General features: G+C 41.3%; 1 protein-coding gene across 4 annotated transcripts in view; it reads right to left on the bottom strand.

The window, feature by feature from the left end:
- Sfmbt2 (Scm like with four mbt domains 2) overlaps positions 1 to 13352 on the bottom strand; it is a 183418-nt gene that overhangs the window by 91343 nt on the left and 78723 nt on the right. For all 4 annotated transcript variants that reach the window (XM_055593892.1, XM_055593894.1, XM_055593893.1 and 1 more), the window contains exons 5-7: positions 10063 to 10151; positions 7830 to 8076; positions 1602 to 1699 (exon numbers count right to left, since the gene is read on the bottom strand). In XM_055593892.1, the coding sequence (XP_055449867.1) occupies positions 1602 to 1699; positions 7830 to 8076; positions 10063 to 10151 (434 nt within the window). The remainder of the gene's footprint in view (positions 1 to 1601; positions 1700 to 7829; positions 8077 to 10062; positions 10152 to 13352) is intronic.

Raw genomic sequence — 13352 nt, 5'->3', positions numbered from 1 at the left:
TCTTCAGAGAATATATATGGAGATTGAAGAATGAGCGATAAGTTAACAGAAAGAACAATACAGGTACAAAGGGAGCTAAAAGAACATAAAAAAGACTCATATGGAGGTATCCTGAAGCCCTAAGAAACTTGTCACAACAGGACACTCCAAGGGGAAGCACCACACCAAATTTGCCAAGCCTTGGAAAGATGAGGCAGCCATGTGTAACACAAAAACCCCAGATATAAATGGTGCTGAAAACAACAGCAGACTAACGTGTCAAACCAAAAACCCACCTTAAGTTTGTGTCCTACACAATAAGCCTAACTATAGTACAGAAGAGTTTTGCTTGTTTTGTTTTTGAGAGACGAGCCCACTGCACAACCACAAAGATATAGGGAAAAGCAAAACAGTTGATGAACAAGGAACTAATCGATCCAATTGAGCAAAGCCGAAACTGTCGTCTTCAGCAGAAAGGCCCACAGCTAACCCCGTCAATAGTGCAGATTCATCAGAAGGCTCAAAGCACCACCTAATCCAAAAGTAAAGGTAAGCAAGATTTCCCAGAATAAGAGTGGACAGTGAGAACCCTGGAGACTCTCACGAGCCCACCCCGGAAGACCAACATCCTCTCCCAATCCTGTCTGAGTAGGAGGAAGATGCCTAAGCTAAGAGTTAAGAGCTTGGCAATGTAATGGAGTTGAAATCTTTTTTTCTACTCCATTTATTGCTGTAAGAGGACCTGGCAAAGGTCTAGGATGTGACAGACACTTCAAAGTCTCATCAGACACTGAGAAAACTGAGTCTAAGAAAAAAAAAACAATCACCCTCACCCCTCTCTCTTCCTTCTTCCCTCCCTTCTCCTCTCTACAGTCCTTTCCAGTCCATCATCCCTGCCACACAGACCCATCTACTTCTCTCTACCTCCCAAGTGCTGAGATTACAAGCGTGTGCCACCATGTCATCCTGTTTTACATGGGTCCTAAGGGACTCAAACTCAGGTCCTCCTGCTGGTCCAGCAAGTGCTTGACCTATGGAGAGAATATGTATTTTTAAAAAATCAGCTTTAAATGGGGAGCAGACTCAATTTCCAGAACTTGAAATGGAAATGGGCAAAGCAGGCACATTTGCTGTACAAAAGTTTTCCTTTTCTTTTTCAAATTAGTGTGTGATATATGTGTGCATAATATATACACATGTGTGACAAGTGCATGTATGTGTTCCCATGTGTGTGCAGACAAGCACATCCATGCCATGGCACACCTACAGAAACAAGAAGGTGTCCTCAGGGGTCAGGCCAGACACTATCTCTTGCTCACAGTGCTATAAACCTGGCCCATGAGTTTCCTAAAATTCACCTGTCTCTGCCTCCTATCTCACCTTAGGAGCACCATAATTACAGACACGCGTTAACATACTCAGCTTTTACATGGGTGTTGGGGATCCGAACTCAAGACCCCATGCTTGCCTGGCTAGCACATTACCGAATGAGCCATCTCCACAACCCCACAAAAGTTGTTTTATATTTTAAAAGAGGGAGGGGATTGAGACAGAAAGAGAGAAGAGAGAGAGAGAGAAGGAGAGAGGAGAGAGAGAGAGAAACTGGTGATTTCACTACTCACCTTAAATACTTCCATTGGAAGGGGAGACTCTGCAGCAACAATTAGGGATTTTTCCAGAGCACATTTCCATTCAGAAGTCATCTTCAGAGGATAGAGTTCTGTATCAACGGCAAACCACAAAGGAGTTAAGGGCTGGAGCTCTGTTCATTGGCTCTTTAGCTTCTAGGACACAAAGGCACTTGGTAAGTGCCAGCTCTCAGGCTTCCCGGCAAACAGCCCCCTACTGAAGGGATTCTCTGACATTAAGTAGCTGCTATCAGAAATGAGGACTACTTAAAAGGGCTCTTCCTCAGGGAACGTTCGTATGCATTCTGTGGGTCTTCTGGCAGTAATTTAACGGCATTAATCACATTAGCAAGACCTTCCATCATCTATAGCGATGATTCTATGTGTCACCCAAAACGTGTTCCCACTGATGGAGAACTCACTCTTTGATAAATGTTTAACCTCTTGAATAGCTCCTGTCCGGTACCTACAGTTATTCTAGCGCCTTTCCCACTAAATCTCTTAAGCTCCCATATGGAAAAAAAAATCCGTATAAGTCAGAAGAAAATTATTAAGAGGTAAATTAAAATTTACAAACCAAGTTTTATATTTATACTTGAAACATTCCTAACATACCACGTGTCACCCATATTTTTCCCCTAGGCACTGGAGGAGGAGGAAGATTTACACACAGAGGTTATACAGTCTGCATGTAAAATTACAAGGGAAAAAAAAAACTGTTGGACACTGTTTTCACGTATTGCTGAAGCTGTAGGGGAATTTTATGGCCTGATCACCACAGATTTAAGACTTTATCAAAACAGGATTTGTGGAGGCCCTCACTGGAAGTTGATGTGTTTATATCATCCCTCTATCAGCCCTTGCTGCCTCAGACAGACTGTTAAGAACAAGAATATGAATTTAAGCACAATTAAAAGGCAACTTAATACCTTTGGGCTCTATTTTTAATTTCCTGCATGTCTGCTTTTTAGCATGAAGCCATATATTTGGAACCATGCTGCTTCTAAGCTCACCTTGAGCTTGAAGCTCCTCTGCTCCAGCAGTCTATTTAGTATGTGTGGGGTATGAGTACAGCTGGTGAAAGATCTTACCAGACTGAGTCAGGTTACCAGCACACCGTCTGCTATCATTGCAGAGGCTGGTGTGAGAGACACTATCTTCTATTTGTCTAATTTTTTTTCTAGCATTTCATATAGAACTTTCTATGTCTAGCAGATTTTCCCCTAATCTGGCATTTTTGTGTAGGAACAAAAATACATTGGATTCATTGGAACACTGTATTTGGAGAGGCCTAAATACACATTCCTAGACCATGGTCACTCAAATTTGACTACAGAATATATTCTCTTATTTCTTTTGAAAAAAAATGCATGCCTTAGTAATGGCATCCTTTCCTTGACGCTATACAACGTAAGCCCTTACTTCTTTAAGTGGCGTTTGTTGAGCATTTTATCACAGCAAAAAGAAAAGTGGAATCTAACACTCTCTTTTATGAAAAGGTAAAACCCAGTTGGGGCAGACTTCTCTACCACCTGTGAAGATGAGACCCCTCCGAGATGCAATACACAGAGAAAAGTGTCTCCTCTGTGTGTTTCAGGAGACAGAGCCATCCTGGGTGCACCAGCGAATTTATGGAAAATAAACAGCTCCGTTAAAAAGACATAAAACATGTTTTAGAAGTGAGCTGCACTGCAGAGAATTTAAGAGTGTTCATCACACTCCATTTACAGGTCATAGGAAGTCATAAACAATTAAAACAATGATCCTCGCCCATCTGTAACCAGGAGCCTTTAGGAAGATGAGGAGACTTCGCTTGATACAAAAGTTTGAAAAGTTCTGTTGGTGAGTGTTGCAGAAAGCAACCCTATCACCATAGGAAGACAAATAAATAACCATAAGTAAATGAAGGCCTCGTGGAATGGCCTCCTTTTCAGGTGTCTATCTTCCACTATGAATCTGTTCCCTCCTTCTCCAACAGGTCCACACCAGTGAGGAAAGACTGACCAATAGTTATTAAGAAATAAGAAATATTGGTAAATGTGTGAACTAATTCTGTGTCCTCCTGAATGCCTACGTAGAACCTCGAATCTCCAGTGTGACATCTGGTGGTGATGAGGGGTAAGAGGGGCCTGGTGGGGTGGCCCGTTAAGAAAATTAGTGCATTCTAATGAACTCTGTGAAGAGCCAGTGAGAAGGCAGCCATTTGGAAGCCAGGGAGGGAGCCCTCACCAAATCCCAGACAGGCTGGCACTGCCGTTTCAGCTTTCCAAACTTCAGAAGTATGATCAAATAAATGTCCGCTGTTTAAGCAATCCAGACTCTGGTATCTTGTTTTGGCAATGTAAGAAAATGATTTCGAACACGCCAACTCTTTTGAAAACAGAAACAGGTTTTTTGGGGGCAAGCATTTCAGTTCTATCCAGAAATTTCCTGATTCCAGAATCCACCTAATTTAAAAAAAAAAAAAAAAAAAAAAAACTTTCGAAAGGGTTGATATCTTTTTGGAAGAAATTAGTATAGGAGAAATTAAAAAAAAAAAAGTCTGGACATAGAAAAGAAAGGGATAGAACTTTGTTTCCTTAGCTTCTGTAAGTTCAAAACATTTGTCATGTCTTTCCAACTTCCACAGCCAGAAAAGCAAGTGGAGCTTCTCAACCTGCCCCTGCCTTCATGGCCTTCTCGGAAAAGCAAAGGCCAGCTGCAATACTATGATCATGGTTTTAATCAGAGGTCTGTCATCCGGTGCATCTACACACTCAGCACAATTGCATAATTGTTCCCACACTTCAGGGCAGGGTGCCTTCATTTGCTTTCTCTCTACTCTCAGAGTGCAGGCCAGACTTGGGATGTCCCACAATGCTAGAGGCTCAGAGTGGCCAGTTTAAAATCCAGTACCTTTCCTAGAGTTTCTAATAAACAACATCTCAGCGACTTCTACTACATACTTCTGTTCTCTCTGTTCATACTGAACAGCTGAGGGAGAAAGTGTCCTTTAAAAGTAAAAGACAGAGCATGGGGATTATTTACAACCATGGTGGCTTGATGGGAAATGCAGGGCAAAGGGACTTTGGCCACTATGTCTGCTTCCTCAGCCCTCCCCTCACACCACACAGGCAGTCTAAGGCATTTCCCCCAATGCCACCTCTGCAGCTCTAATCCTCCTCAGATTCTAATGCTGGGTAATTTTGTATTGGTTTATTAGTGTCTGGGAATAAGAGAATCAGCCCAATACTATCTGAAATGTTATTCATGATGCCATTTCAGTTCAAGAAATGGTGCTATCATTTAAGTGGCACAAGGCATCCTGGGATTTGAAATTAATTTACACAAATCTAACATATCAGGTTCTGTTCCCATGTGTAAAATCAGAGTAATAATTGCCTCTTTTCTCGGGGGGTAGGGGGGAGTTGTTTCACTGAATAAGTTAACAGGATCCAGTTTCCATCTTGTAACTGCTGTATGTGAGTGACATTTTGCCTTTTCCGTTCTCTCTCCCAGATAGAACCATTCACACCAACACTTGAAATGTTGGGGAAATAAACTCTTAACAAATGACTTTTCAGTCTTTAGACAAACTCATGAACTCTTCTGTGAAATCAACATATGTCCAGAGAATTCTAAGACAGACAATTTATTCACTCGCTGTAAAGATAGAGAATTATCTAATGTGAGAAAGACTCGTAAGCAAATATTTTTTAATAGGGAGATTTTTCCATTCAAGCTTTTGAGTTTTAGTCCTGGGATTTCATAGAAAAAAAAAAAAAGAAAAGAAAACAGAACAAAGAACATAAGAAGCGACTGGAAATTCTTTGCTTTACAATAAATCCTTGCATTGGCGAGGATAAGTTCCTTGTAGAATTTATAAAGCAATTAGGCACTGGGCTGAGATTTACACAGCCGCCTTTACCCACAAGTAAATTTTTCCCTGCCCAGTTATGAATCCCCAGGCAAACTCAAGCTCAGTCTTTTCTCACAGAGTAGACAAAACCTTTGTTTGTTATTACCCCAAATGCTTAAGGTATAAAAGGATTTCTTGGTTGCTTCTCAAATGTTGACAACAACAATATGACTATTATAAAATACCAGGTTATACGTCTATCTACCTGTCAGATTTAACACAGATGCAAATACACAGAGTCCAGAACCAGGAAATGTTCCACAATCAAAGCCCCTGAGTGGCAGATAAGGTAAATATAACTTCTCACTTTCCTGTACACAAGACTCATACTGACAACCAACACAGGAGCTATTTTAATGAAGCCATGAACTAATTACTCTAAATATACCTATAAGGCTGACCACAAAATAAAATTCTGTGAGAAGGAAAAATTTCTTCCTTGGCATGTTTAAGTGCATTAACAAGGTGACATTCTTGTTCTGAGGTTTTTGTTTGTTTGTTTGTTTGTTTGTTTGTTTTTCCAGCAAAAGGTTGGTAACAGTAGTATAGGTCAGCAAAGGCAATGAGATGCCTGAGACCAGGGAATTCCAATAGAAACACCCAGGCTACTCCCTCCAAACTTAGGGCCATGCAGAGTGGCTTAGCCTCAATCACAATACTGTCAATGGCGATACAGAAAGAGACCCACACCAAACATACACCACGTTTTTGAAATCAAAATGAACAACATAACAGATTAAAGTCACCTGGAATATAACCATTAAGAACGTTTATTCTGTAAATATAAGGTTTTTTACTTGATAGATCTATCAGAGGGCAGATGTGCTGTTCTATCCAATTAAGCCTATGCAAAGCCATTTGGCAGAACACTTGAGGCTACCTACAACTGATAACTTCACAGGAAAAAAAAATTCTTGTTTCCTTGCCAAAATGAATTATATAATGATTAGAAGGTGGTATGGAATTTGAATGGCTAGATGGAAAAAGAGATAAATGATAGATTATAGTTAATAGATAGATAGACAGACAGACAGCAGACAGACATCTGTGGAAGTTTCTGGTTTCATTGAAGACTCAGTTGTGTCATGTGATGTTTTCTGGAAGCTGTCTTATGAGAGGGCATGTGATCTTTTGCTGCAAGCTGTCTCGTGTGAGGAGCAGGATTTTGGCCAGCTGAAAACATCCGTGGATGGACTCTGAGGACAGAAGCTATATAGAAGCTCACAAACAAGGGGAGAACGTTTTCTGGATCCACATCGAGTTTCTGGTCTCCGTTTTTTGACACGTCAAGTTACTTGGTAGAAAGAAACGTTCCAGAGCACTTCCCGGGACAATCTGACTGAGTCTTCAAGCTGTGGCTGACTTGTTCCGATTCAGTGGGGTCTGGCTGTTTCTGCTGAATTGTGCTGATTCGTGTGGCTGTTTGGTGTCGTCATTTAGACTCGTCTGCTGGTATCCAGACAATGAAGAGTGGACTCGCCCCAAGGAGCTACATCTAAAAAGTTCTACAACCCACTTTTCCTAATAACCTTCTTTCTCCCCCAACCTCTAGTCAGTGGGTTGGAAGAGAGGCAGAAGATTTAAGAACCATAAATAAAGGAGGTTTTTGAGAACAATAAGCCTACAATAGATAGATATGAATAGGTGGTGTACAGTTGCATAACTGAGTGGATGAAAAAGTACAAGTAAAGACAGATTCCCAGATGTATGGATGAATCTGGGCAAATGAATGTGTCTAGACAGATAGAGCAATTGACTGACTGGCATGAGTGCATAATCAACGCATGGATAAGTAGGAAGTGGGAAGAAGAAATGTGTGTAGATGAATGGGTATAGAAGGATGGATAAAGAGCAAAAAGAAGTGAAGGAGGGAGAGGATGAGTGTAGATGACAGATATGCAAAGATGTATAGCAGCATACATGGGCAGGGGGACTGACAGACAGAGGACTGTGGGTAGGTGCATGTAAAACGGGCAGTCAGAAAGATGGGCAAGCAAGCAGGGACGGCTTCCAAGACTGCAATCCCTAAAGAATGGGGAAACTGTAACAGAATCTCAACCTATCACCCCTTTCATTTCTGAGCCAGTGATGCCACAGGAAGCAGACCAGCTTCCTGAGTCCTACAAAACCATGTTCTTTTTTGAGAATGCTTCTGATCAGCATCTTGGATTTTATTCTCCATACAAAAGACCCTGAGGTTAACGTGCTTAAAATCCACATACCGGCACGGAAAGACACAAGAGAGGATGTGTCCCGAGACACACCCACAGGAGTCTGATACCTCTGTCCCTGGCACGTCACAGAGGAAAAACATCAGCTCTTACCTGAAGGTGGATCCATTCTGTATTTATTCTCTTGACACCAACCAACTGGTCGAAGTCTGTAATCCAAGTAAAACAACCACTGGTCATAGGATTCAGTGTCCTCCAATCCCACATAGCGAAGGCGTAATCTTCCTCCGACATTTTCAATCACACTAACTATCCAGTACTGAAAGGGGTTCTGAGAGTCCTGAAGCTCTATTAAGGAATCAACTGTAATGAGGTCTATAGGGCCTTTCCCTCGCAGAGGCTGTTTAAACAGAAGCAAAACTCCGTATTTTAAACTTGATTTTAAGGTTCTCATGGAAACAGATGACAGCAGAAGATAATATTTTTCTCACACCATTACCCAAGCTATTGCCAAACAGTCTGGCATTACCCCCACCCCGTCCTCTGCACAGTCATCACCCCGATACAACACCCCCTTGCGTTCCTTCCTCACACACATCCACATCCCAACCATTTCCCAACAACACAAAAATCACAAGTAAACAGAAAATAACAGTTTTTGCTAGCATTTTATCAAACAAATTCACTTTCCCGCATAAAATTGCATTTGTTAGAAATCAGTACACTTTTAAGTAGAATTACACTCAGATGCACCCAGAGCTAGAACAGCTAACTGGTAACACTATGTCTATTTCTCAAACTGAGGGATGGGTCTAACACAGGGCTGTAAATCTATACCATGCCTCCTTAAGTGACGTTCACCTTATGGTACCATCTGGTAACAGCCCAGAACCCTGTCATACAGAGATTAGCTGAGCGGGTGCGGGAGCGTGCAGGTGGCATGTCTAATGTGTGTGTGTGTGTGTGTGTGTGTGTGTGTGTGTGTGTGTGTGTGTTCACTTACATTCAACTTCTGTTTGATGTGGGAGGGGTGGGCGGTGAATAGTGCAGGTGTATGCCCACGCCTGCGCATGTGTGGAGGACAGAGGACAATCCAGTGCTGTTCGCCAGCCACCATTTCTGAGTGGACCCGAATTAATCTAGGCTAGCCGGTGAGTCCCAAGGATCTGCCTGCCTCTGCTTCCCCAGCGCTGCGATTATAAGAGCAGGTATTTTTGTTTTCTTTTTAACATTTGACTGTATTGTGTGAAGTTACTCTACTCCTTAACCTGGGCATTGGTGTGGAAAACCCCTAAGTCCTGCTCCTTCTGAGGAACTTTCTCGGCATATGAAGAGAGCATTTACTGCTTAACTTGGCGACTGGTTTGGGGGCAAATAAGTACTGCTCTTTCTGAGAAACCTTTTTTAACCAGCTTCTTAGGCAAATACATTTAACGATTAACATGGTGAGGCAACCGTCCCTCTGAAAAGATAAGGGATCATCATTGCAGTCTTTTAACCCAATGGCCAAAAAGAGCCATTAATAAGATAAACATATCAGGAAAAATCATAATTAAACACTTGTGAACGCTACATCACATGGTGGTTGTCTTAAGTATTAATACTATTGCTAAGAAAGAAAAGTAAAGTTAATAATAATAATAACAATAATAATAATAATAATAATAATATTAAAAATCCACATCGTATTTCCAGTCATTCATTTAGGATTACCCTTTCCAAAGGTACCCTTAAGATAAAACTGAAAATTTAATCATTACATATGACACACTGCCTTTGTCTTCCTGTTCAAGTGCATATAAGAATTATGTTTCATTATAACACTTTAAAACACATCTTCAAGACTTGAGATTAAACCCTTAAGCTCCAATGCCTAAAATCTGCCTCAGCTATATCCCAATACAATCAGCCATGTTTGCTCTCGTTTTATAGAGAAAGCTAATCGATAGCCTTAGGTAACACATGTGTGTGAGATCATGGCATTATTATGCACCCGAGATGAACAATGAATGGTGCTACTTATTAATGGGCTCTAGGAGACCACAGGAAGCACATAAATATGCTTAGTCATCACCTGCTACAAAGTTATTCTACAAGACAAGGCTTGGGAATAATGGGAAGGCATCCTGATACATAATTTTAAAAGCACTCGAACAAAGAAAACTTCCCATTTATTGATTATAACACAGAAAAAAAAAATCAGTCATTACCACTCCAATCCATCACCCATGTAATTCAGTTCAAAACAAGAAGTTAGGCTGTGAGAATAAAAACATCTGTGTCCGCATGTATCCAAAGAAGGATATAGGCAAAGGTGCCACTAGGTTTGAAATCACAGGACCAGAGTACTTCAGGGCTATAATAGATGAGGAAGAGCAATACATACACCTTCCAGAAGACTTGCAGGGGCTGTCCGAGAGCCAGTCAAATCACGTATGAGGAACTCTGTCCAGTCTGAATACTTCTCTTTGATTGCTAGCAAAAAAAGGGAAAACAAAACAAACGCTTCAACACATCAGTGGAGTATCAAATGCTCTAAAACATCATTGCAGTTTTCAGTAGGTTGATGTTATTTCATTTTTTTAAACTTTATGCCTTGATTAATGAATGAAATTACAGCCATATATCTGTCCTCAAGCGTGGGCTTCTTATCTACCACACACCTGGACATCTAGATAGGGAAAGAATCTCAGGCCCTTGAGACTCACACCTATTTAGACACCTGTCGCAAGGTACAATGAAGACATAGCAACAGTGTGGAAAATCCCAAAAGAAACTAGTCCAGGAAAGCTAGATCATCAGAGGCACATGTCTCAGTAGAAAAACAAAAGCAGCCCTGAACTATAACAGGTTTATAGAGTAAGAGGAAAAGAGGGGATTTTCAAGTAGGAAGAAACAGTGCGTGGTACTGAGTGATAGCATGAAAGGAAGAAGGGGTGGGAAGATGCTGGGTATGCAGACATCACTGAGAAACGGCGCTCAGTGGACAGCTGAGAAGATCAGCACAGACATCTCATGAGCTGGAGGTTCTGTGTGAGAGCAGTCTTGCAAAAGACTATGAATGTCTGGGTAAAAAAAAAAAAAAAAGATTATAAAAGGAAAACGGGTGCTTCTGTATCTAGGTACAAAAGCATAGAGTGGAGGACAGGGCAGACGGTGCTTTAAAAATGAAAGGCGTGCATTTCAGTCCAGAACGGGGAGGCGGTTCATTCTGACCAGGGCTTGCCATGAAAGCACGGGGACTTAAGTCCTTTCTCCAGAACCATAAAGAACAACGAAAGGAAAAGAAAAGTTCTAAAAGGGAAAAGAAAAGCCAGGTGTGGCGGCATGTTCTTACACTTTCAGCACTGAGGAGGTGGGTTGCTGCTCTTGCCCCGGTAAGTTCCCAGCACCCACACAGGACAGTTCGAAACTGAACTCTAGTTCCGGGGGGAATCCAACAACCTCTTCTGCCCAGTCTGCCCTTACTCACATGGGTGCTCGCACACACATAAATTAAAAATAAAACAGATATTTTTAAAGTTTCAACAAAGTCTTAACAAAACCAGCATCAGAATGGGGTTCACTGGAAATCCTCATCTTTAGCCGTCATAAATGTGTATTTCATGCAACATTCACACAGATCCCACAAAAGATCAAGTCCCAAAGGAAAAGAAACATCACCTGCAATGCTCCCACAGCCAAGAATGGAAAACAGAGTTCGTGAACAGCAACATCCCAGCCCTGGCTCTCACCTCTTCTTTTACACTAGGGTCTCCACACCCACCCCCAATTTAGAATACCATTTTCCTCATTCTAAAAATGCACACTCATGTGGAAATACATATATGACTATGTGGAGGGAAAAACTATGTCCACGGACTCTGTTGCCATCAATAGAAAAGAGGATAATCATTTTTTCAATGCTACAGCAGGTTTTTGTTTGTTTGGGGTTTTTGTTTGTTTGTTTGTTTGTTTTTATAATTTGCTTCTTTTTTTTTATTCTCACAGTAATAAAGGCTTGAACCCAGAGCCTCAAAAATGCTAGACTGTGCTATACCACTGAGCTACATCCCCAGTCAACTACGCCTTTTATAAACTTAGCTCTCCTCCATGGCTAAGGTTATTGAGACCAGGAGTAAACACAGGTACAATAAGTGAACTGGCATTTGCGCTTGCTTTGTGCTTTGCGAGTGTCATTTGGCTTTGCATGGACCTCCCGTTTATACTGTTTTATCCATGAGGTTGTCCTTAACTAATTCTTATTCTTACAGAATAAAATGAGAAGAAAATCAGTAGCACGTCTCCAAGCATTCAGACACCATACATGAAGGAATCTGTCCACTACAATCAGCAACACTACAATTTTTTATAAATAGATAAAGCAGTCCTAGACAGAGTGAATAGCAGGAAAGCAGCTGCCTATTCAAAAATGTCAAGCTTAGGACAAAACATAGAACTATATCCAGAAATATGGATTTTGTAGCACATCACAACACAAATAAAGCAATAAAGGGCCCTGTACTTCATAGAATTTTTTTGTCTATAATACAACAGGAGAAGATTCATTTTCCCCTTAAGGGCTATTTCTGATAAGCACATAGTCCAAGTTAGCATTTAAGTAAAAATTTTAAAGTATGAAAACACATTATGAAGACATGGACAACTGTGGAATTTAAACTATCCTGAGTGCTAAAGAAGGGGGTAGCCATAGACATAGTGCTGAAATTTGTATTCGGGAGCCCTGGGCTACTTAAGTCTTCTGACTGTTCTTTTCCATGTTTCCTGAATGTCCGGGAGAACATTCTCTAAGGAAAAGCAGGTCTGCAGCCTACAGAATTGCCTGACCACCTTCAGCTAAAAAAACCGCAGTGAAAAATTTCTCAGAAAGTTTGCGCATTCTAAGAGAATTCTTTCAGTCAACATCGAGCCTTCAAAGCTCTAAAGTTTCAAGCAAATGACAACTCCATCCTAATAAACATGACTGTAGGAGAACATAAATCCTGAAGAACACCACCAAAGGTTGTCCTCTGGCCTCCATTGGCATGGGCACATTCCTGCCAAACAGAAACGAGCACGCCCACATAGAAAAGGAAAAAAGAAGTGAATAAACAAATACATCCATAAAATAAAACTTAAGCATAACAAATTTACAACCCCACTCAACTGGACATGCAATTAAGCAATTTCCTATTTGGATGTACACTAGAACAATTTGGGTGCCCTGGAGAATCGCTTAGAATTCACTACGACGGAAGTTGATTGACGATTCTTGTATCCATTTAACACTGCTAACCAGCACGGCTAATGCTATAAATGTTTACAATACACCCCCTTTTAACGCTGAGATTCAGAAGTGTGTGAATGTAAGAGAATGTGTACAGGAAAAGTTGTTAATCCTCTGCTGGGGTATTTAGGGGTTTTTCCCCCCTTCTAGTGGAAGGGCCCCTCTAGACACTGTCAGAAATCCTACCACGTGCTCTGCACTATCCACAACACACCTGTGCGTGCAACACACCTGTGTGCCGTAAGAGAGAAAAGAAATGACCAAGGGGTGGCAGGCCGAGGCTCTGTGACTCCAGCGGGAAGAAATTTGACCGGGACATGTCAACAGTCCAGATCTTTATAGTTTACCTTTTCATATTACTTAAGTGTGTGGATCTGTGTGTCTGTGTGTGTTGACAGAGTGTGTGGATC

The sequence above is a fragment of the Psammomys obesus genome, unplaced genomic scaffold, assembly GCF_907164565.1.
Source record: "Psammomys obesus unplaced genomic scaffold, mPsaObe1.curated_primary_1811, whole genome shotgun sequence".
In the NCBI taxonomy this organism is placed as follows: Eukaryota; Metazoa; Chordata; class Mammalia; order Rodentia; family Muridae; genus Psammomys; species Psammomys obesus.
This window is presented reverse-complemented; position numbering and strand designations above follow the sequence as displayed.